Source organism: Chiloscyllium plagiosum, chromosome 2 (genome assembly GCF_004010195.1).
Source record: "Chiloscyllium plagiosum isolate BGI_BamShark_2017 chromosome 2, ASM401019v2, whole genome shotgun sequence".
NCBI classification, from domain to species: domain Eukaryota; kingdom Metazoa; phylum Chordata; class Chondrichthyes; order Orectolobiformes; family Hemiscylliidae; genus Chiloscyllium; species Chiloscyllium plagiosum.
This window is the reverse complement of record NC_057711.1, coordinates 102,678,452-102,704,803: the sequence shown is the minus strand read 5'-3', so window position 1 is coordinate 102,704,803 and position 26,352 is coordinate 102,678,452. Positions and strand designations below refer to the sequence as shown.

Here is a 26,352-nt window from a genome sequence, read left to right as displayed (position 1 = left end):
CTGGTGGATTCACTGATAGGGAGTGAAAAAACCTGAGTGAGCAGCGTGCACCTTATGTTAATAAGTACTAGCAATAAGGGAGTTTTCTTGGATTGTCTGCTCGAAGTGCTGGGAACTAAGGAGTGGTGTGAAGGTCTGGAAACCTGAAACCTCTTTGCTGAAGTCAGAAAGGAGGAGCTTTTGAGATAGGAGGAGAGGAGCTGAGATCTGCTTTTCTGCAAGGTAACCAACTGTCTGCTGGATTCATGGGAGTTGGGAGGGAGAAAAGAGGAAGCTGCATAGTTGTGGGAGAGAAGAGGGACGAACGTTGTGAGGTGGTGGGAAAATTCGAGGAGGCTGAGGTAAGGGATGCAGTAGCAGACAAGGAAACCAAGGAGGCTGCAAGGTGAGTGAGAGAGTAGGAAACTGCAAAGAAGCGAGAACTGTCTTCAATCTGTCCACTAAGGAGCATCAGGCACAGACAGACTTGGGAAAACTTAAAATTTCTGAAGTAATTAATTATTTGCAAATAGTATCTCTAAGGCTACATGCCTTCGGGAGTTATTCTATGAGGAAATATGGTGGTTACAATTATAAAGTGCACTGTCCGTTGTTAAATTTATATCTGAGATGCAGTAAAAAGTGTGTTTTCATCCAAAATAACTGACCACATCCACCCACCAAAAGGATCCTTGAGGGCACAGCTAATGTGATTCCATTGTAAAATTAATATATTTTAAACAAGCAGTTACTACACTTTTAACTGTATCTCATATAAATTTAATTAAGCACACAGCATTCATTGCAATTGCATCATCTACATGTTCTCTCCCTCCTCCCCCCCCACCCCCGAATAGGAGAATTCTATTTAGTTTTAAACTATGTTAATTTGCAAATAATTCATCACCTCGGTGATTTGAAGGTTTTTTAAAAAGTTACTAAATGTTTCAGCCTCCTCTTAGCAAATAATTGTGGAAGCTGTCAACCAGTCATACTCTGTTGTTTGGTTACTGAAGGTCACAATTAATTATCAGGATATTAAATAAGAAACATTAAACCCCTGGATAGCTGACAAACAGCCTTAACTGATAATTTGTTAAATTAATATCTTTTTGTTAGCTGTGTTTTGATGCTGCCCAATTCCATCAGGGAAGGTGACGACCTAGTAGTATTATCGCTGGACTGTTAATTCACAGACCCAGACAATGTTCTGAGGATCTAGGTTTGAATTCTGCCATGCAGATGATGGAATTTGAATTCAGTAAAAATCTGAGTGGTCTAATGTAACCATTGCTGATTGTCAGAGAAACTTATCTGCTTCAACAATGTCCTTCAGGGAAGGAAACCATGAACTTTACCTAGCCTGGCCTACTTGTGACTCCAGACCCAAGTGACTGTTAAATGATCTCTGGGTAGTTAGGGATGGGCAATAAATGCTGGCCAGCCAATGTCTACATCCAATGAATTAAAAAAAGAGCAGAACAACAAGTTAAGTTGCAACAAAAGTTTTTTTAAATGGCATTGCATCCTGAAACACTAACCTAATGACCTGCTTTTGGCAGTAGTAACATAGGAACAGCTGTAGGCCATTCAGCCCATTAAGTTTGGCCTATCATTCGAATCCATAGCTGATCATTTATCTCTATGTTAAGTTCTCACCCCATCTCCATATGCCTTAATGTCATCAGTATTTAAAAATCTATCAATTTCTGTTTTGAACCTGTTCAGTGGTTGAAATTTTCTTCCCCAGAGCGCTCTGAATGCAAAATGATTCCCCACTCACTGAAGAAATTCCTGCTAATCTCAGGTTAGGGGAGTGCCATTTATGTCCCCTGGAGTAGAGCCACGGGAAACATCCTATATATGTTACACCCTATAAGAATTTTGTAAGTTTCAATAATACCACCTCTCATTCTCAAAAGGCAGACCCAGGTTTTCCCAATCTCTTCTCCATTAAAGAATATATTTTTTGCAGAGCTTAATTGGGTGAACCTCTAAACTACTTTTATGGCAAGTGCATCTTCCTTTTAATAAGATGATCAATTCTGTACATTATACCATATGTGAGGTCTCATTAGAGTTCTGAGTAAGTGCAGCAAAGCATCTATCTCTTTGGTACTCAAATCCCCTTGAACTGAATACTATAATAGCATTTTTGTTCTAATTGGTTACTACACTTCGTAACTTCTAATAATCTGTGGACAAGGACACTCTGATCCTTTTGGGCAATTGCACTTACCAAACTTTCACCACTTAAGTTTTAAGTAGGATTATCCATTCACTTTGAATCTTTAGTTCTGATTTTAATCCATTTCATACGTGAGCTACTTCCTTCTTCTCAATACCAGATGATTTGTAATTAAGTTGCACTCAGTTTTATCTGGTATAGGCTAGTGTACTGAAAATATAACCATCAATTTCTGATTCTCTGACCTTCATGTACAGTAAGGATATCTTTTACACATAGGTAAAAGAATAGAGGGAATAAAAGTCAACATCTGATTAAGCATTACTGCTTCTGCAGCGAAGACCTTCACTTCTTAATGAAGGTTTCGCTCCTTTTTTGTCATTTATTCAAACAAGGTGATTTTCACCTTAGCTGAAACTTTATTGCTGGAACAGCACAGCAGGTCAGGCAGCATCCAGGGAACAGGAGATTCGACGTTTCGGGCACAGGCCCTTCTTCAGGAATGAGCAGAGAGTGTTCAGCAGGAGAAGATAAAAGGTAGGGAGGAGGGACTTGGAGGAGGGGCGTTGGAAATGTGATAGGTGGAAAGAGGTCAAGGTGAGGGTGATAGGTCGGAGTAGGATGGAGGCGGAGAGGTCAAGAAGAAGACTGCAGGCCAGGAAGGCGGTGCCGGGCTGGAAGGATCCCTTTTATCTTCTCCTGCTGAACACTCTCTGCTCATTCCTGAAGAAGGGCCTGTGCCCGAAACGTCGAATCTCCTGTTCCCTGGATGCTGCCTGACCTGCTGTGCTGTTCCAGCAATAAAGTTTCAACTTTGATAGGACCCACCCTCTCCTTTTTCAACATGATGTAGAGGTGCTAGTATTGATGTTACCTGACGAAAGAACAGTGCTCCAAAAGCTTGTGATTTGAAATGTACCTGTTGGACTAAAACCTGATGTCATGTGACTTCTGACCTTTTTCTGGATATTGCGCTAATGCTAATGATGCTTAGTAGACCTGCGGTGAAAAGCGGTTTCCACACAGGTTTCTCTACAAGGGACAGCTGGTATGGCACAGTCTAACTATATGGAGTGACGTTGTGACCAGACCCATTCTTAGGATCACAAGGGACACCAGAATGTCAGGCAGCATCTAGGGAACAGGAGAATCGACGTTTCGTGATATTCCACAAGGTTCAGTTAACACACTCTGCTCATTCCTGAAGAAGGGCCTGTGCCCGAAACGTCGAATCTCCTGTTCCCTGGATGCTGCCTGACCTGCTGTGCTGTTCCAGCAATAAAGTTTCAGCTTTGATCTCCAGCATCTGCAGACCTCACTTTCTCCTCGAAGATTTTCACCTTAGACTGTTCACACTTGCTTTGTTCTTGCATTCATAGACTGGGTCTCCCTGGTGCAAAAGAGAAGCAACCTCTGAGTAGGAGGTCCAGCGAGCAGTTATGAAAATAAGTGCTAGTGATGAAGGAGTCACCGTGGAGCCTTTAGTGGTATGCTGGAGGGACTTTGTGCTAAGGCTCGGTTAAGAAGCCATCTTGTGCAAGGCTGGATTTAGGATGAATTTGCATTAAAGCCACGGTTCCCATCAAGGGGAGGACAAGGAGAGGAGGTTGTTACAAAGGAGAGAGAGATGTTTTAAACCTGTCAACAATGGAATGCTCACCTAACTCGAAGGCAGAGAAAAGTTAAATTGCTGGCATAAAATGAATTATTTATAAAAATATGCAGAATCTTTAGTTTCTTAGAAAATATGTAGTGGAATCTATTGTAATGAGTACTGTCAATTGTTAAATTAAATCTGAGATGCAGTAGATTGGGTTGCCCTGTAATTACGTGACTAAATTATTGCAGTTTTGCGCATGTGCAATGGAGTCACTTTCACTCTGACCTCTCTAGTCTGTCCAAGATATTTTTAGGGTAATGCCAATTTTCTTTGTGTAGAAGGCTGTGTCAGTTACTTTGAATAAAACTTTTCTGGTAAATTTTATACATGTTGCTTTGTACCAACTTAATACCATAATGTCTAGGAAATAAGTGTTTTCCTTGTGATGTACCTTTAAGTTCAATTGTTTTCTTGGTGTGGAGGTCCCTGTATTGAACTGGATTTGACAAAGTCAGAAGTCACATGGCACCACGTTGTCATCCAACAGGTTTATTTGAAATCACAAGCATTTGGAGTATAGCCTCTTTGTCAAGTTGAGAGAGAAGAACATAGACACAGAATTTATAGGCTGAGAGCTCAAAAGATCATACAAATGGTTTTTTGAATGTCAAATAATAAGTCTCTGCAGGTGGTCAAGAGCGTCAAACGGAGTGAATAAGGTAGTCAACTGCTGAATAACAAGCGAAGGGATGACCTATAATGTGATTAAATGAGGCATAGAGGTAATAACAAAAAAGTAAAAATAAAGTGATGTTGAAGACAAACCAAATGACTGGAATAACATGATAATTATAAGATTTGTATGCCGGGAGTCTAACAAAGTAATAAATTCAAAACTGTACAAACTAGTTAAGGTAGGATGATAATTTATCAAGGTGGTGGTGATAAAACAAGGCAGTAAGGAAGATTTTACAGATTCAGGAGTGTGGTAGGATCACATGGAGCACGACATGAACCAAAGATCTCATTTGAGGCCGTCTTCATGGTTATGGACCTTGGCTATCTGTTTCTGCTTGGCAGTTCTGCCTTGTTGTGTATTTCGAAGACCACTTTGGAAGACATTTACCCAAAGATCAGAGGCTGAATGCACTTGACCGCTGAAGTGCCTCCCAACTGGGAGGGAGCATTCCTGTCTGACGATTGTTGTACGGTGTCCATTCATCCGTTGTCGTAGTGTCTGCATGGTCTCACTAATATACCATACATCCTTGCCTGCTGTGTATGACATTGACAACATTGGCCAAGTCACATAAGTATCTGCCATGTCCACGTGTGATGGTAGTGTCCATGTCAATGATCTGACATGTCCTACAGAGGTTGCCATGGCAGGGTTGTATGGTGTTGTGGTTGATACTGTCCTGAAGGCTGGGTAGTTTGCCATAAATGATGGTCTGTTTAAGGTTTGTTCGTTGTTTGAAGGCGAGAAGTGGAGGCATTGGGATGATCTTGACGAGATGCTCATCATCATCGATGACATGTTGAAGGCTGCGAAGAACATGGCGTTGACTGTCCGCTCCGGGGAAGTACAGGATGACAAAGGGTACTCCATCGGGCATATCCTGTGTCTGTCGTCTGAGGAGGTTGTTGCAGTTTTTCGCTATGGCACATCAGAACTGGCAATCAATGAATTGAGCATTGTATCCTGTTCTTATGAGGGCATCCTTCAAAATCTTTAAGTGTACATCACGTTCCTCCTCATCTGAGCAGATCTTGTATATGCCAGATACCATCCTACAATTCATCTGCTTCATCCTTGTCCACAGCGTCTTCACTTTTGGCGACCAGTTCTTCATCCAGACACTCACAACAGCCGTGGGGGTCAAATTTGCATCCTAATATGCCAACATTTTCATGCACAAGTTTGAGCAAGACTTCTTTGCTACGCAGGTCCTCCAACCAGTGCGATTCATCAGATACATCAACGTTTTCTTCCTTTGGACTCATGGCGAGCAATCACTGAAATAACGACAAAGCAATATCAACAAGTTTTATCCCATCATAAGACTTACCATGGACTACTTTTCAGAATCGGTCTTATTCTTGCACACATACATCAAGGATGGATGCCTCAGTACCTCACTCGACCACAAGCCCCTGGATAACCTCTCAATGCTGCACTTCTCTAGCTTCCAACCTAAACATATCAAAGAAGCCATTTCCGACGGACACACCCTAAGCATACACAGAACCTGCTCAGGTGAGGAGGAAGACGATGGACATCTAAAGACTTTGAAAGGCGCCAACATAACAATGGGATGCGATGCTCAACTCATTGATCGCCAGTTCCGCCGTGTCACAGTGAAAAACCACAACAACCTCTTCAGAAGACAGACACAGGATACAACAGATAGACTTTGTCGCCCAGTACTTCCCTGGAGTGGGGAGGCTTCGCCATGTTCTTTGCAGCCATCAGCATGTCATCATCAATGAAGATCAGCATCTTGCCATGTTCACCCCTACGCCTCCACTTCCTGCCTTCAAACAACCACCAAATCTTAGATCATCATTTGTAGCAAACTACCCAGCCTTCAGAACAAAATCAACCACAACATCACGCAACCCTGCCATGGTAACCTCTGCAAGACATGTCAGATTATCGACATGAATACTTGCATCACTGGTACACGGCAGATACACATGTTTCGATCTATGTTGTACACTGCAGGCAAGGATGCACCAAGGCATGGTATATGGCAAGGCCATGCAGACACTATGACAGCGGATGAATGTACACAGCGCAACAATTGCCGGACAGGAATGTACCCTCCCAGTTGGGGAATACTTCAGTAGTCAAGGCCATTCAGCCTCCGATCCTCGGTTAAGCGTCCTCCAAGGCGGCCTTTGAAATGCACAACTGTGCAGAATCACCAAGCAGATACTGATAGCCAAGTTCCATACCCATGAAGACAGCTTCAACCCTGATCTTGGGTTCATGTCGCGCTACATGTGACCCCACCACATTCTGTATCTGGAAAATGTTTCTTACTGTCCTGTTTTGACACCATCACCTTGATAAATTATGATCTCTCTATTTTAATAGTATAGTTTTGTATGATTTATTCTTTGGTTAAACCTTTTATGTGCAACTCTTGTAATATGTACTATCATATTATTCCAATCATTTGGTTTGTCTTCAGCATCACTTTATTTTTAATTTTTTGTTATTACCTCTATGCCTCATTTAATCACATTATTAATCATCCCTTCACATGTTATTCAGCTGTTGACACTTTACTCATTCCGTCTGACACTTGATCACCTGCAGAGACTTATTATTTGACTCTCAAATCACACTATTTGTCTGATCTTTGATCTCTCAGCCTATAAATTCTGTGTCTATGTTCTTCTCTCTCACTTCACCTGATGAAGGGGCTATACTCCGAAAGCTTGCAATTTCAAATAAACCTGTTGGACTATAACCTGGTGTCATGTGACTTCAGACTTAATTGTTTTGTTGGCATTGTCATCAATATGGTTATCAAATTCTAATGAGAGTCCAAATGCACTCATCAACACAAATGTAGATTGTGTCACTACATGATTGGATCACCTAATTAATGAGTTGGTGATAAATAAAAAGTATCCCTGAAGGCAATCTCAAAAGTACCCTGTGAAAGTACTATCAAACCTCTCTCACATTTCAAGTGCAACCCTTTGCAATTTTACAGAGCATTATCTCTGCACATTAATGCATCTGTTACTTTGTTTTACTGCTCTGTAAGAATTATAACCTTGTGAATGGGGTCTTTTTCCTTGTTATTTTCAACATTAGTGATATTGTAAAGGGAGCAAATCCAGTTTGCATATCTAGAAATACTTTTTAAAAGTAAAAGTTGAACCTATTATCAATTGTCAAAAAGCTTCAAGCACAGCTAATAGTTGCTGATGCATGATTGTTATAATGATCATTTTAAAGAACTCAATATATTAAATGTCAGTAGAAGATAATTGTAAAACCTGAATAAATAAGTTTGCATAAGGACATGGCTAATTTTGTTGACTGATTTTCACCCTTCACATTGAAATTTGTATCATTGCAAAAATGCTTCCATTCTACTGGGAAAAATGACTACGTGAGTGAAGTTTTTATTAAGTATTTTGATTTCTATTTCTTTCAGACTACAAATGGATACATCTTACTCTTTGACATTGTGTGCTCAGGACAAGAGAAATGCTTATATGAACCAGTATATCCCAAGTAAGTTTTAACTTTTAATTTTGAAATGGGAGTGGTATTCCTTTGATACTGATCTTTAGTGCAGGATTATCTGTGAGTTTAACACTGCCAGCTAATCTCAGTTTGCTTGCAGAAAAGTATGGAGAGTTGTTTTGCAAAGATTTTCAGCTTCCACAAACACATTTTCTCTTTCCGTTTCACCCATAAAGTTATTGCTACATTACAGCATACAATCAGAACAATCAATACTTCAAGCCAGTGTAGCTGGTATTCTTAGTTTAATACAATTCTGGAGAGCAAGTTGCAGTACCCTATATTGTGTTGGTTGAGCTGGTTGGAACTGCTTTTCAGTATATCCTTCTTGCTGTGAAATCAAACAAATAGTAAAGACGTCATTTTTGACGATAATTCGGAGCCATTGTGGAAGTAATCAAGCTAGGCATAAATGTGTATTTCAAGTTCTAATAATGGATGGAAGTGGAATTATTCCAATTTTGCTGTGAGTGGTTCTGCCTGGTCAGTAGATGCAGTATGTCACCTCTCAGGTAGGACCACATGACAGGTTGCAGATCGAAATGATACTACTAAATATGATTTTGATGAAGGAAGGGAAGGCATGGTGGTTAAATTTGCATATGGTGCAAAAATAGTTAATATTGCGAAGTTGACATGAGTGTGTGGACAGCTATAGATAGATTGAGTGACTGAGCAAAAATCTGGCCGATAAGGGAATGTGGAAAATGTATCATAATTCAGTTTGGTTGCAAGAATTAAAGTAGAATGTTACTTAAACAAAAACTGACAAGATGCAGAGGAATTTAGGTGCGCAAGTGCATGAATTGCAAGTTAGCAGGCAGGTACAGCAATTAATAAAAAAGACTAATGGAGTGCTCTCGTTTATTACAAGTGGACCTTGACATAACTTAAGCTGTACATCCGAACTTTTATGGCGAATTAATGAGTCTACATCTTGAGTATGGTATGGTCAACTTTTAAGGAATGATGTAAATAGATCATCATTAGATGAGGTTAGAGAAGGTTTGCGAGATTGATACCTGAAATGAGGGATTGTCTTGTACAGATAGATTAAACTGATTGGACTCGTTTCCAATAGAGTTTAGGAAGTGAGCGGTGAATTGGTCTTTTAAAAATCTGGGAAAGCTGGATGTAGAAAGGACTCATTCTTGTGGGTGAGTCCAGAACTAAAGGGTTAACCTTTCTGAACAGAGGTGAGGAGAATTCTTTTCTAAGGGTATGAACATTTGTAGCGCTCTGACTAAGAAGGTAATTAAGATAGGGTCAAGCTGGGGGTGGATGGATGGTTAGGGAATTGAAGGTCATTGTGTTTGGATGAGCATGTGTGGAATTTGAAGCCTAAATAGGCCAGTCATCGTTTTTTAAGATTAGATTCCCTACAGTGTGGAAACAGGACCTTCGGCCCAACTAGTCCACACCGACCCTCCGAAGAGTAACCCACCCAGACCCATTTCCCTCTGACTAATGCACCTAACACTATGGGCAATTTAGCATGGCCAATTCACCCAACCTGCACATCTTTGGATGGTGGGAGGAAACCGGAGCACCCGGAGGAAACCCACGTAGACACAGGGCAAATATGCAAACTCCACACAGTTATCGCCCGAGGCTGGAATCAAACCTGGGACCCTAATGCTGTGAGGCAGCAGTGCTAACCACTGAGCCACCGTGTCACCCCTATAAATGCCTATTGGACTATAAGCTGGTGTTGTGTGATTTTCACATTGTACACCTCAGTCTCACATCCAAATATTGACAATGACCAAGTGTTGAAACTGAGTAGGGGCTGGCAACTGTGTTAAATGTAAAGAGGCCCCAGTGAGATTAGAACTCATGGCCTCTGGTTTACAAGAGCAGTACTCTAACCGCTGAGTTACGGGGCCTGGCTATCTTGTTAAATGGCAGAGCAGACTTCAAGTGCCAAATCACCACCTTCATCTCGCAGTTGGTATGTTTGTGAGTCTCATTAGCTTTATGCAGCAGATCCAAATTCCTATAAAACTAATCAACGATCTTTGATTTAGACCCATATAAGGCCTACTCTTCTATGTTTAAATTTGCATTCTTAGCAAATCCTTGTGTGAGGCCTCTCTCCACATCTTGCATTCACCTGGTTTGACCAGGGCTGAGTTTTCTGTTCTGTTTTTATTCCCTAACTTATCACCTCATGTCTTGCATTAAATTTCATCTTTTATCAAATACATTTTCTACAAGATTGTACTTCAAAGAAATAGTAAAGAATATACCACAATTTTTCACTTTGTAAATAATTTAGTATTGTGTTTGTTCTACTGTCAACTGACTTAGCTTTATATACTTGTGGATGTACTATTCTTTTCCAAATGCTAAGAATTCTGTAGCACCAGGATATGGAGGGATAAGGTGAGATTAGTTTAGTTTGGAAATGTGGTTAGCATTGATTATTTGGATCAAACGGCCTGTTTCCATGCTGTATGACTCTGATCTGTCCAATGTGCAAACGTTCTGAATAATTAGTTTTTGGGACTGCTTTTGTCTCTGATTTTATTATCCTGTCTTCATAACCAACCGGGCAGCTTGCAGAAAGTGAGTCTTCCAATGGATCTCAATAGAATACCTGTGAGGAAGTACCTATCAATCACAGAGACGCCTTAAAATGTTCTTATTACTTAGAGTCTACGGGGAAGCAATTTCGTAGCTTTGCTTGTAAATGTTTCATGTACCATTTCTTTCCTGTTTCAATTGTGTACAATTGTATGTTCGCTTTTAAGAATGCTAATTTTTGTTTTCCAAATCCTTTCTGTGCAAAATGGTCACAATATGTAGAAGTGTTCCTGTTATCATTAGCAAGATTTAATATTCTGCTCCTTATATCGGTCTGTGGTTAAAATTACACAAATCTATACTCCAATATGACGATCAATCTGACAGATTTAATGTTGTCATATTGCCAAAGGGACATTTGCTAGTCCCAACATTTTTTGCTATATTCCTCTGTCTGTTTTGCTTTCTGACCCAGTGCTGAAAAAGTATCACTACTTAGAAAATCTGATAGTAAACTCTTTGACCATATTTAGAAGGAAAAGGTGAAATTGAATACAATTACAACAACTTTGTTTAGCCATTAATGTAGTTTTGAAGGTATAACCACCACATTCAGCCATATGACTAATCATGTATTGAATAATCAATTAATATAGAACACTAACATACAGCACTGTCAAACATAACTCCTGACATGCTGATGTATGGCAACAGGACAATGACCAACTAGTCAGCAAGACAGAAAGAAAAACTCTTCTAAATTCACTACCCTGGATATAAATTTGGGAAGGTAGTACTTTTGATACTGATGAAATTGGGTAATTTAGGTTTCATAACTCTGCTCCAGTACAGAACTTGAAAAAAGAAATAAGATGCAAAGCTGTTCATTTTGTACTGACTCAAATGTGAGAATATTACATTTCAAGCTAGCTCAACAGTTTGTACTAAAGGAAGAAAGAATGTTAATTGGTTGATAAGTCAACTTGGACTGAAGTGTTGCCACTGACAATGCAACAAGGTAAGTTTCCCAAACTCCCTGGTAACTTCAAAAATGTATGAGACTTGAACATTGATTACAGAGGGCAGTCATTGCATATATTGCCTCTGTAACCACATTACAGCTCAACTGATTATCATAAATTGGTAGTTAATGTAGCTACTAGTGCACTCAGGATTTTTTCTGCACGTTTAAGGGTCAGTATATTACTCCTATGAATGTTTTCATTCCCTTGCTTTTTTTAACCTTCACCAAAAGGTACTGCACTTCATCTGAGTCTAGATCATCTCTCGCAACTGTCACTTCATTGTTTATTAACAGTCCCACCCCATCACTCTTTCCTAGTCTTGTTTCTCCAAAAGGTGAAATATACTTGAATATTAAATTCTCAGTTCTGATCTCCTTGTAACCAAGTTTCTATAATGGCAAGGCGAACATATTCATTTACCTCAACTTGCACCATCAGTTTGTCTATCGTATTCTCAGTAAGCATTGGGAACTCTGGGAAAGGCTACAAATCAAAACGTAACAGGAGCATATAAAAAGAATACAGCAATCATTATGGGGGACTTTAATCTTCATGTTGTGAGATTTAATTAATTTTGAGAGAGCAATTCATTGTGTATTAGGGACAGTTTCCTAGAGCAATATGTCATGGGGCCGACTGGGAACACGATATCTTGAATCTGGTGATGGGTAATGAGGCAGGTCTAATAAATAACTTCTGAGTAAAAGATCCCCAAGGAAGTAGTGATCATAATATGGTAGAATTTAATATTCAATTCGAGAGTGAAATATTTGGGTCAGAACAACTGTATTTAATTTAAATAAAGGGAATTGCAATTAAATGAGGATATAGTTAGCTAAAATCTGCTTGATGGATAGATTAGCAGAAATTATAGTAAGAAGCTGTGGCATATATTGAAAGAGGTAGTTCGTGCCTCTCAATAAAAATACATCCCAGCAAGGAGAATCTAAGAGAGGGATAAACCAAGCAAACTAAGTTGAAAGAGATAGCATATAAGGAGGCCAAAGTCAGTGATATCTCTGAACCCTGCAATAAATTCTAAGGACTAAAAGATAATTAAGACAGAGAAAATAAAGTATAAGGGAAAACCGGTGAGAAATATAAAAACTGGCACTAAGAACTTCTTTAAGTATTTAAAAGAAAGACAGAGGTCAAAGTGAACATAGGCACCTTAGAAAATGAATCTGGGGAGATGGTTTCAGGAGACAAGGAAATGGAAGAGAAGTTAAATAGATATTTTGCATCATTCTTTATGGTGGAAAATATCTTAAACATTCTATTAACGCTAAAGAATACTGGGGAATAATTAAGTACCATCATCAAAGAAGTATTAGACAAACTAATGGGGCTCAAGGCAGATAAGTCCTTTGGCCTTGGTATCTTGTATTTAAAAGATACCAAAAGAGGTAGCTACAAATATAATGGATGCATTAGTTGTAATTTTCCAAAATCATTGTGTTCTGGAGCAGTACCAGAAGATTGGAAAGCTGCTAATGTGACATTCCTTTTCAAAAAGGGAAGAGGGCAAAAAGCAGGTAATGGAAAGGCTAATTAGCCTAACAACTATTGTTGGGGAAGTATTGGAGTCTATCTTTAAGGAAGTAATAGCAGAACATTCTGAAAGTTGTAGTTTAATCAAGCAGAGTCAATATGGCTTCATGAAAGGGGAATCATGTCTGACTAATTTATTCGAGATTTTTGAAGAAGTCTGAACTAGAGTCGATTAGAGGGGGGTCAGCAGATGTGATGTACTTAAAGTTCGGAAGGCATTCAACCAGATACCCCTCAAAAATGGTATGTCATCAGCTGAGACCCCATGATGTTGGAAGTTGCATATTGGTGTGGATAGGGAATTGGCCCAGACAGGATACAGTAAGTGAGGAAAAGCAGTTATTTTTTGGGTTGACAACCTGTGATCAGTGGGATTCACAGAGACTACTGCTGAGACCACGATAGTTTACAATAAATATGAATGATCTTGGAGGAAGGAAGTAAATATACTGTGGCAAAACCTACAAATAACACAAAAATAGGTAAAAGGGCTGGTTGAGAGGGATACAGGCAGTTTACAGAGAGAAATTGGTAGGTTAAGTAAATGGGCAAAATGTTGGCAAATAGACTATAATGTGAGAAAAGCAAAATCATTCATTTTAGAAGAGAGAACAAAAGAATATTATTTAAATGGAGAGAAAAGCTGCAGAAAGCTGCAACACAAAAGGACTGGGGGTATTTGTACGTGAAACATAGAAAGCTAGCTTACAGGTATAATCAGGAAGCATAAAGGAGTGTTGACCCTTATGTAAAGGGGGTTTGGAGGATGAGTGGAGAACTATACAATATCTCGGTGAGACCACTGTGGTATTGAGAGCAGGTGTCATCCCGTTATTTAAGTGAAATTAACATTTCCTTGGAGGTAGTTCAGAGTAGGTTCACAAGGATGGTCCCTGGAATGGAGACATTGTCTTATGAACAAATTCTAAATGGTCCTCTTTGCTGGAGTTTAGAAGAATGAAATTACCTCATTGAAACAGGATTCTTAAGGAGTTTGGCAGGGTAAATGCTGAGAGGATCTTTCCCCTCTGAGGAATGTCTAAGACCAGTGGGTGTGGTGTCAGACCAGAGGAGTGTCAATTTAAAACTGTGATGAAAAATTCCTTTTGAGGTTTGAGAGTCATTGGAACTCCTTGCCACAGAGAGCATTGAGGCAGAATCCTTGTGTGTATTTAATGATGAGATGGGTAAATTCTTGATCATTAGGGTAATCGAGGGTTATGGCAAAAGGACAGGAAAACTGATATGATAAACGGTAATGCAAAGACTAGAACAAACAGCCCTACCAACCATCAAACCAAAAATCTGGGTCCGCTACGTAGATGACACCTTTGTCATCACAAAACGAAACGATAGAAGAGACATTTAACATCATCAACATCACCCTCACAGGCATATAGTTCACCAAGGAGGAAGAAACCGACAACAAACTCGCATTCCTGGAAGTCACAGTCGAAAGAAAGGACAACGGAGAACTACAAACCTGCGTATACAGAAAACCAACAAACACTGACCAAATACTTAACTACGCCAGCAACCATGCCAACACACACAAACGAGCCACCACACGCTGCAGCATAGACGAACTTCGGAAAACAGAGGAGAACCACCTATACAATATTCAAGAACAACAGATACTCAAAAAATACAGTCCGCAGATTCCTCAAGAACAAAACACGACAAGCAGACCAAACACAGCCAGAAACCTTAACCACCTTACCATACATCAAAGAAGTTTCAGAAATGACAGCCAGACTACGAAGACCCCTCGGAATCCTAGTCGCGCATAAACCCACCAACACTCTCAAACAAAAACTAACAAACTTAAAAGACCCAATACAGCCCATGGACAAAACCAACGTCATCTACAAAATTCCATGCAAGGACTGCTACAAACACTACGTAGGACAAACAGGAAGAAGGTTAGCCACCAGGATACACGAACACCAGCTAGCCACAAAAAGACACGACCCTCTCTCTCTCGTAGCCCTACACATGGATGAAAAAAAAACCCACCATTTCGACTGGGACAACACATCTATCCTGGGACAGGCTAAGCAAAGACATGCCAGAGAATTCCTAGAGGCCTGGCACTCCAACCCCAATGCCATAAACAAACACACAGATCTAGATACCATCCATCAACCCCTCAGAAAACGAACAGGAAATGACATCACCAGAAACCCCAGGAACTTCATCCAGGACAAACATATAAATAGAAAGCAGGAGACAGCAGCTTCGCTTCACTTGGAGGTCACCACTGATGATGTTACTTAGCCAGGTAATGAAACGTCTGGATATCAAACCTACAGCTCAGCGAGCAAACCTACACCATAAACCTCAACCTGAGCTACAAACCTTCATAAACCTTGCAAAAAGGATGTGATAAATGTCAGATCAACCGTGTTCCTAATGAATGGTGGAGCAGACTTGAGGGACAGAACAACCTACTCATTTTCTTGTTTCTAATGGTCTTTTGGCGATGTGGCAGGGGCGATGTTTTTCAGCCATGCAGGCACAATATCCAATGTGTTGCAGTTAACTTTTGCAGGAGTTTTGTGTGAATGTTGAGCTGGCTTCAAGAAGGAAACTAGGATTTGATTGATCTTCCTATTGGATACGAAGAACGCAACAGAGGCATTGCTGATGGAATTTCTCCCATTCTTATGTGAAATTGAAATACAGTTCCAAGTCTATTGTAGTGACTATTGTGACATCAACTGGAGTGTATACTACCACTTCTGTCGACTTGCAGAGGTTTTTGTTGTCAAATGCTTGCTTCTGCAATTTGTAACAGGCTGCACTAGCACAGCTGAATCAGCATCCAATCTTATCATTGATGGTCTTTTGAGAAAAGTATCTACCAAGTTTGGGGAAGTGCTGAGTGTATTCCAGATTCTCTCCTGTTTGGGAAGTAGAACATTTGACTGACCAGGTTTGGATTAATGAGTTTTATTTTCGTAACATTCAGGGATGAGCTGAGTCAATCTTATGCTGAATTGAAGAAATTGAGCATGGCTAGCAAATCAAGTGCAAAATGTGTAATTTGGGGTCATCCAGAGGGTAGTCAGTTCAGTTTCGGCACAGAGGTTACTGAGGTTAAAGGATTTTCAACCGAACTCTATTTAACATTTGGTCCAAAGGGAAGTTTTTATTTGAGGTGAATACCAATTAAGTAGATTTTAAAAGGTTTTGGAGATAGCTATCTCATAGCTTTGCTTGGCAACAATGCAGATTCTGAAGATGTCTGTTTCAGACCTTCCACTCAAGACAGTTGTTATCATTATCATTATGAAGCAGTTGCAATATTGTGATGAAATTTCTTGGATACTCAAACTTCAGGAGGACAATCCACAGAGCCCAACGATTTACTGAATAAAAACTTTGATCAGGTCAGTGAATGCCCAAATCTGCAAGGTGAGTGTATGGAGTCTTGTTATGAACAGAAGTCCATCAACTTTGAAGATCTCAATTGTAATGCTATAATGTTTCCAGGTTTGTGTTTTCATTTGTTGGAGCTCTCTGACCAGTGTCCATCCACCGATCAATGCTACCATAAAAGTGGGGAATAGCCTGAAGAGCATCAGCTGCTACTGATGATTCACAGTTGAGTTGTTGGAAATGTTCATTCCATTGTTGACAAAAAGAAGAAAGACATTTCAAATGAAGGACTATCTGAAAGGAGCACTAAGCAATCTCACTGCCAACAGATCAGATCAGAACTTGCAGTCCAATCCCATTTAATCAGGAATTGTGGTGGAAGTTTAAAGCAGTAGGGTGTTGAGGTTCCAGCATTTCCCCATTTTCACTAACGGTTGAGCTTGGCACATCAGTATAAAAGACTAGCCTGAATCAGTTGTAGTCATTTTCAATCTTCCCTGACAAAGAGTTATCTCTTTGACAAGTTATCTCAGTTGTCTTGTCTAATATTTATCCTACAACTCTCATTATAAGCACATTTTCTGGTCATTGTCATGTCTCTGTTTGAGAGGATCTTGCTGAGTATAATTCGCCTGTTTGCTCTTGTTTAACTTGCAGTTGATTTTGATCTGATTTGTTTCAATACAAATTTTAAAAAGTGAAATTATTGGGCAGGTTCAGTTCTTTCATGTTATTGTTTTCCACGGAGATCGTAACATTTGAAGCCTCATCTGTGATCTTGAACTATCAGGCTATACTCCTCCAGTTTCAAGCAGGTTCCATTCTGGAGCCTGTTAGCAAATTGGTTTCTGCATAAGTTGGATCATGGTGTAGGACATTGGAAAGTATGGCAAATGTTTATTTGTTGAGTCTTTAAAATTGCAACTACGTATATGATTGCATTTGTAAGCATGAGTGTTTGTAAATCGGATATTTATAAATCAGGGATCTTCAGTATGAGTAAAATGGGGTTGGTACTGTACATAAAACCAGTACTGCTTTATATTTTTTTAAAACATATGTTTCCATTCCAGTTCTCAGAATTTCTTCCTGATTTACATTGATGAGCTCACTAAATTGCTTATGCTTTTTTGAGCATCTGCCATAAATTCTAAATTTGGGCACATGGATCCATTAAATCAGCTGCACAGGTTAATTTGTAGCAGTTGGTTTTTATACTTGAAGCAGATCTTCTTACAGTTGGTTAACAATCTGAGTGCACGTCAAATTGATGTTGAATGATCCCTGCATCAAAAGTTCAGTGCATTGTTTTCAAGAGAACTTACTTGTTGGTCTTGAGAGGCTTGTGTGTAATTTCTATTGCTTATACCATATTTCAGCTGTTTTATCTTTGACAATCGCATTAAAGACATTAGAACACTTGAACATAAGCTGCTCAGAAGAATGATGACAATTTATTTATTTGATGTCTTAAGATGTGTAAAGATGGATAGAAACATTTTCTTTTGAGTCCCGAAGTCCTTTGCTTTCAGGTGTTTTTAACTGATCTCCAACTGTATCCTTATAGTTTCTCCCCATTTCCTTGCTATCCTCTTTCAACAAACTGAGGAATGCTTACTGTTTCACATCAAACTGTAGGTGAATTTTAGACAATACAATTTCTGTCCTTCGTGATCTTTCAGCGCACTGTGGCCTTTAAACTGTCAGGAGTCTGTTATGAACTGGGCAAGCTTTTTGATTCTGGAATTAATATCCTTTAAGTGAGCATGTTTTTTTAATTAACTTCATTCAGGAACGCACTTTGATAATTATTTGCTAATCTTTGCATTTAGTATATGAAATAGGTGCAGTTACTAGATTTTGGAATGAAAAATATAATCTTAAAATATGTCTTTATTTATTTATTTCTCCGCCTGAGATTAATCGAAGTTTATGATCCCTATGGGAGAATCCTAGACCACAATAAATTAATTGATTTTAATAACCATCGATGTTCCTAATTAAAGAAATTACCAAGAAAATTCCATGAGTTTATAATGTTTACTTTAACAGGAATCAGCACTATTATGAATGAACAGGGACAATTGTTCCCTTTACTAGTAACATATACTCTTTAAAGTCATTTCAGACATTATTAAAAATGACATAATATTCAAAATTACAAGTTTTCCTTGCTGTATTGCTTCCAGGTCAAAGCTGGCTACCAATGAATCCATTATTGACTGAAAATGAGTGGGAGAAAAAACACTTATATCCTCTTTTAATGAGCTATGGACAGTCACTCTAATTTAACTATGTCAAAGACTCACTGCTTTTCATTATTACACTGTCTAGTGTGTGTAAATGGGAGACATTTGTGTATGTATGGAATATATGTTGTGATATATATAAATGACCTGGATGTGAATGGACTGTCACCACATATGCAGATGACACAAAAATTAGTAGGAAGATAGGTGCTGAAGATGACGCATACAGTGTGCAGGGGGATGCAATTGGTGAAGCAATTGGGCAAACAATTGGCAAATGAGATGTAATTTGGGAAAATGTGAGATTACTCACTTTGACAGGAAAAACAAAGGAGCTATTTATTATTTAATTGAAGGAAAGACTGCAGAAACCTTCAGAGGGGGATTTGGGAATCATTGCGCATTAATCACAAAAAGCGAGCATACAAGCTTCAACAGTGATAGGGAAAGTAAATGGAATGTTGGCCTTTATTTTAAAGTGAATGGAGTATGAAAAAATACTTTTCAAAACTCCATAGGTACTAGTTAGATCACATCTGGACTGTAGCGAACAGTTTTGCTCTCCTTACCTAAGGAAAGATAGACTGACTATGGAGGCAGTCCAGAGAAGGTTCACAGGTTGAGACTGGAGGAAGGATTGAGTAGCTTCAGCCTGTTAGAAGAATGAGAGGAGACCTTATAGAAACATACAAGACTCTTATAGAATTGGGCAGATTAGATGCGTCAAACTTTTTACTTCTTGTGGGCAAATTTGGACCAGAGGACATAATCTCAGAATACATGATCGTTATTCAAAGTTTGTGAGAAGATTTGTAGCTCGGGTCCTCGTTGTTGTGGTTCTGTTCGCCGAGCTGGGAATTTGTGTGGCAGACGTTTCGTCCCCTGTGTAGGTGACATCCTCAGTGCTTGGGAGCCTCCTGTGAAGCGCTTCTGTGATGTTTCCTCCGGCATTTATAGTGATTTGTACCTGCCGCTTCTGGTTGTCAGTTCCAGCTGTCCACAAGACTCTTATAGAATTGGGCAGATTAGATGTGTCAAGATTTTTACTACTTGTGGGCAAATTTGGACCAGAGGACATAATCTCAGAATACATGACCGTTATTCAAAGTTTGTGAGAAGATTTGTAGCTCGGGTGCTCGTTGTTGTGGTTCTGTTCGCCGAGCTGGGAATTTGTGTGGCAGACGGTTCGTCCCCTGTCTAGGTGACATCCTCAGTGCTTGGGAGCCTCCTGTGAAGTGCTTTTGTGATGTTTCCTCCGGCATTTATAGTGATTTGTATCTGCCGCTTCCAGTTGTCAGTTCCAGCTGTCCGCTGCAATGGCCGGTATATTGGGTCCAGGTCGATGTGCTTATTGATTGAATCTGTGGATGAGTGCCATACCTCTAGAAATTCCCTGGCTGGTCTCTGTTTTTCTTGTCCTATAATAGTAGTGTTGTCCCAGTCGAACTCATGTTGCTTGTCATCTGCGTGTGTGGCTACTAAGGATAGCTGGTCATGTCGTTTCGTGGCTAGTTGGTGTTCATAGATGCAGATCGTTAGCTGTCTTCCTGTTTGTCCTATAAAGTGTTTTGTGCAGGGATTTTGTACACTACATTGGTTTTGCTCATGCTGGGTATCGGGTCCTTCGTCCTGGTGAGTTATCTGAGAGTGGCTGTTGGTTTGTGTGTTGTTATGAGTCCTAGTGATCGCAGTAGTCTGGCTGTCAGTTCAGAAATGTTTTTGATGTATGGTAGCGTGGCTAGTCCTTTGGGTTGTGGCATGCCCTCATTCCGTTGTCGTTCCCTTAGGCATCTATTGATGAAATTGCGGGGGTATCCATTTTTGGCGAATACATTGTATAGGTGTTCTTCTTCCTCGGACTTGGTCTGTGTGTGTGGTTTTCCTGTATACCTTTGTGGTGAATTCTCCGTTCGATGTTCTCTTTACCATCACGTCTAGGAATGGGAGTTGGTTGTCCTTTTCTTCCTCTCTAGTGAATCGGATTCCTGTGAGTGTGGCGTTGATGATCCGGTGTGTGTTCTCTATTTCTGTGTTTTTAACAAACACAGAACAGCCAGGGAATTCCTGGAGGCATGGCTCATCCACAGATTCAATCAATAAGCACATCGACCTGGATCCAATATACCGGCCACTGCAGCGGACAGCTGGAACTGACAACCGGAAGCGGCAGATACAAATCACTATAAATGCTGGAGGAAACATCACAGAAGCGCTTCACAGGAGGCTCCCAAGCACTGAGGATGTCACCTAGACAGGGGACGAAACGTCTGTAACACAAATTCCCAGCTCGGCGAATAGAACCACAACATGATCGTTATATTTAAGATTTAGATGAGGAATTTCTTCTGAGAGCACTTTGTCACAGAGGGCTATAGAGGCTACAACATTATTTATATTTGAGGCTGAGACAGACAGATTATTAATCCGCTCGAGAATCAAAGTTTATGGGGATAAAACAAGAAAGTGGAGCTGAGGATTATCAGATCAGCCAGAATCTCATTGACTGGCAAATCAGACTGTGCTGAATAGCCTACTTCTGTCATAGAGTCATAGAGATATACAGCATGGAAACAGACCCTTTGGCCCAACCCGTCCATGCCGACCAGATATCCCAACCCAATCAAGTCCCACCTCCCAGCCCGCGACCCATATCCCTCCAAACCCTTCCTATTCGTATACCCATCCAAATGCCTTTTAAATGTTGCAATTGTACCAACCTCCACAACTTCCTCAGGCAGATCATTTCATACACGTACCACCCTCTGTGTGAAAACGTTGCCCCTTAGATCTCTTTTATATCTTTCCCCTCTCACCCTAAACCTATGCCCTCTAGTTCTGGACTCCCCGACCCCAGGGAAAAGGCTTAGCCTATTTACCCTATCCATGCCCCTCATGCTTTTGTAAACCTCTATAATGTCACCCCTCAACCTCCAACACTCCAGGGAAAACAGCCCCAGCATGTTCAGCCTCTCCCTAGAGCTCAAATCCTCCAACCCTGGCAACACCCTTGTAAATCTTTTCTGAGCCCTTTCAACTTTCACAACATCTTTCTGATAGGAAGTAGACCAGAATTGCATGCAATATTCCAACAGTGGCCTAATCAATGTCCTGTACAGCTGCAACATGACCTCCCAATTCCTGTACTCAATACTCTAACCGATAAAAGAAAGCATACCAAACGCCACCTTCACTATCCTATCTATCTGCGACTCCACTTTCAAGGAGCTATGAACCTGCACTCCAAGGTGTTTGTTCAGCCACACCCCCTAGGACCTTCCTATTAAGTGTATAAGTCCTGCTAAGATTTGCTTTCCCAAAATGCAGCACCTCGCATTTATCTGAATTAAACTCCACCTGCCACTTCTCAGCCCATTGGCCTATCTGAGGTAACCTTCTTCACTGTCCACTATACCTCCAATTTTGGTGTCATCTGCAAACTTAACTAACTGTACCTCTTATGCTCACATTCAAATCATTTATGTAAATGACAAAACATAGAGGACCCAACACCAGTCCTTGTGGCACTCTAGTGGTCACAGGCCTCCAGTCTGAAAAACAGCCCTCCACTACCACCCTCTGTGTTCTACCTTTGAGCCAGTTCTGTATCCAAATGGCTAGTTCTCCCTGTATTCTGTGAGATCTAACCTTGCTAACCAGTCTCCTTGTCCTGACATCTTGTGTTCTTGTGTATCATTTTAACAAGCTGATTTCTTTTAACAGAGGAAATCCAAGAGTCAAAGTCACTCCAGGTTATAAGGAGGAACAATGTGCTCCATCCCTAACTGTGGAGATGAAGAAAGTGCTCGATTTCCAAGCAAAAATCACAAGGTAATGGTTGAACAAAAGCAGTTTCTTCTGTTACAAGTTGCAACTATTATTAATTCATTAGGGACTGTGAGTTTGAAACTACCTCCTAAGATTAAAGTCTAATCTTAATGAGTGCACAGGTAGTTCTCCTATAATGCCACAGTTGCGTTGCCATGCAACACCCTGTTATAGGAAATTGTACAATAGAAATAATGGGGCCTATGGGAAAAACAGGGTTGTGGCGAACCACCAAAATTACCTGTAAAAATCGAAACAAAAATAATAGTTAGCCTATGTTATGACACTGGGTAAACACTTCTGCTAATTTAAAACCAGCAACACAGAAAAGATTTATCCCGTGCAGTAATCTGTGAAAATTCGATAGGCCAAGAACCAATTAAAGTTAAAGATGATAATTGACTAACAGCTATTTTCAACTCCTTCCTTGATCCGACCTTTTACCTTCCCCTTCTATAATACTAGTCCAATAAAACTCCTGATTAAGTTTTACAAAACAAAACTTCTTATCTCAACACCAGGTAGCTTTTGGTTCTTCTCTGTACTCCTGTCATCTTTTCTTCTTCATGAGGATTCTGCTTCACCGGTTACTGATCGGTAAAGGTACCTTTAAGAGAGCTATTTTCTGGGCAGTTTGCAAATGTCCTTGTCTTGGCAGTTTTCCTCCAAACTGTTCAAATTGCTCCCAGCTTCTTGTCCTCAATGTGTAGAGACATCTTCATAACGCTTTTCCAAGTCCACAAACCAACATTTCATAATAAAGCTCTTCACAAGAAAGCACATGATCCGACTGATCACGTGATGCCAACATGGAGTCCAGTCCTCCGCACATCGTGGCACTTAGTGCTGGGGATGAGAATCACGTAACAGCAAACTGGAGTTTGCTTTCAATAAAAAAAATTGACAATTCGCATTGCAGACAATTTGCATTATAGGAGAACTGCCTGTATCCTCTTATGATTCAGCTAATTGAATTGTATTTTGTCAAAAGTAGTGCAGGTGGCTATGGTTGAATTTTGCCATGTGCCAGAAAGGAGTACACCAGGCAACATTAGTGGAGTCTTATGTCAAGTAAAAAGTAGCCTTAATCAGGAGGATCTTGATCTAAAGTTAGAATTATTTTTCAATGTGAAATTTGGAACCAAATAATAGTTTTTCTTTGTATTTCATTTATGAGCTCATTTTGAATTGCTTCATTCCATTCCCTGTTTCATTTGGAATTGATACACAGCCTATAATCTGAAGAAGCATTCTGGTTTATGATACCATACTGTATTTCGAATTGTCAAGCATTTTATTTATGGAATTGTGCAACGTGCTTGGTACCTCCCAAGAATTCTTAAATTCATTATTTTACTTTGTGTTTGCAGTGTCGAGTAATAAAAAGAAAATATGTTTTAAAACTTTGTGATTGCATTTTATTCTTTGCTTTTCTTTATTGCTATTTGCTGCTGAAGTTGATCTGTTGGCATGATGTATAGGTGTGATTTCTATTTTCTATTTCTATTTTGCTTTATATTCATTCAATAATGCACTGTTGTTCTGCTATAAGCTGTTTCGTTAACACAAATTCACTGTAAAGCGATTGACAAATTGGGGACATGGTTTCTAAAGCATAAATTTTTAAAACGTATTGGCTGCAATGCAATTACATGACCAACACTTTAAGCGCTGTTTCTAAAGTGCGATTTTTCTATAATGTGGGGTTGCACAAGAACACAACTATCATGTTATAGAACTACTTGTATCAGTATCGTTCCTGTCAATAAGACCAAATAATGCAGTGTTTCCAGACTTCTGTTCTCACTGTGTGATAGTTTCAAGAATGAAAGTTGTGAGGAATCCTCAGTGATGTGGGGGTGATTGTTAGTGGGAGTACAACTTTTATGACGTGCACAGAGTTCCATGGTAACCCTTGTTGCTCGCAACCCTACTTATGTTTCTGTTCCACATTTTGGGAAGTCTTGGGATAGGGCAACTTCTGTCACATCTGTTAAGTTTTTCTTGACATATATCTCTGCCCTTCCTTCTAATACACTATAGTAAAACACTGGCAATCTGGTGTAACCTGCATTGTGCAGCATCTTTGGCTCTTAGTAATACCTGGAAAATTATTGTGGAAATTCTGGTCAAACATCAAGTGATTTAGTTTCTGAGAAAATAGAAAAGCTGTGCAATGGCAGTGTAGAGTTAACTTCTAATACAGATTTCATATTACTCTGAAGACAAGTGCACCTGAAACCCTGAGAATAAAGAACATAATTGATTTTGTTAATTTCTGGTGTGATGAATGGTCATGATACAATATTGTTTAGTAAATTTGTGTTCTAAAGTGGAAAGCACCATTTATTTCTTTGAAGTTTGATTTGTATTTATATTGTGTGCGTTAAGAAAGGAAGGACATGAAATTCAAAAATTAAACTAAAATTGAGCATGGTACCAGTTGTCTGGAAATTTGTTTGCATGCATTTAAATTTGGCTTTTTAAAGTCCTATTGCTGAATATTTTGCTGCTTTAGAAGCAAACGTAGAATAGAAGACTAACTGACCCTATTGCCTCGCAACAAGATGTCCTATGACACAGAAATGAGTTATTTTAGAGAGATGGAACCAGGTTAGTGAGTATGCACGCTTCTAAACTCATTTAAATCCCTACAATGTGGAACCAGGCCCTTCGGCCCAATAAGTCCGCACCGATCCTCTGAAGAGTAACCCACCTAGACCCATTCCCCATTCTATATTTACCCCAACTGGTGCACCTAGCCTACACACCCCTGAACACTATGGGCAATTTAGCATGGCCAATTCACCTAACCTGCACATCTTTGGATTGTGGGAGAAAACAGGAGCACCAGGAGGAAAGGCACACAGGCATGGGAGGAATGTGCAAACTCCACACAGACAGTTGCCCGAGGCTGGAATCGAACCCAGGTCCCTGGTGTTGAGGCAGCAGAGCTAACCACTGAGCCACTGTGCTGCCTGTGAGCATCCAAGGCTGAATGTCCCAGACTGCTGGAGTGTTCCCCAAATGGGACAGAGCACCCCTGCCTGGTGATTATTGTGCGGTGTCCATTCATCCGTTACCATAGCGTCTGTTGGTCTCACCAATGTACCATGCCTCAGGGCATCCTTGCCTGCAGCATATGAGGTAGACAACGTTGGCAGAGTCAATGAGTACCTGCCACGTATGTGATGAGTGGTGTCCCCACGTGCAATGGTGGTTTCCGTGTCAACACTGACAAGTCTTGCAGTAGTTGCCATGACAGGGTTGTACGATGCTGTGGTCCACTGTCATGGCAACCACTGCAAGACATTTCAGAGTTTCGACACGGATACCACCATTACACATGGGGACGACACGCTCCAGGCAAGGATACCCCGGGCATGGTACATTGGCACGACAAGGCAGATGTTACAACAAGATGAATGGACACTGCACAGCAATCACCAGGAGTGTTCCCTCCCAGTTGGGGAACAGTTCAGGGGTCAGGGACATTCTGCCTCGGATCTTCAGGTGACCGTCCTCCAAAATGGACTTCGGCACTGGGAACAGCACACAGTGGTCGAGCAGAGGCTGATAGCCAAGTTCGGTACCCATGTGGATGGCCTCAACTGGGACCTTGGGTGCTTTCGCTCTCGCTCTCTCTCACACACGCACACGCACGCTCTCTCATTCATATGCGTGCTCTCTCATACATACAAACATACTAACACCCACGCACACAACCTCTCACATGCCTATACCCCATCTCACACACA

General features: G+C 40.3%; 1 protein-coding gene across 1 annotated transcript in view; it reads left to right on the top strand.

The window, feature by feature from the left end:
- Positions 1 to 26,352, top strand: part of ric1 (RIC1 homolog, RAB6A GEF complex partner 1) — a 212,414-nt gene that overhangs the window by 91,659 nt on the left and 94,403 nt on the right. The window contains exons 3-4 of the mRNA XM_043715245.1: positions 7,946 to 8,025; positions 22,490 to 22,597. Coding sequence (XP_043571180.1) covers positions 7,946 to 8,025; positions 22,490 to 22,597 — 188 coding nt within the window. The remainder of the gene's footprint in view (positions 1 to 7,945; positions 8,026 to 22,489; positions 22,598 to 26,352) is intronic.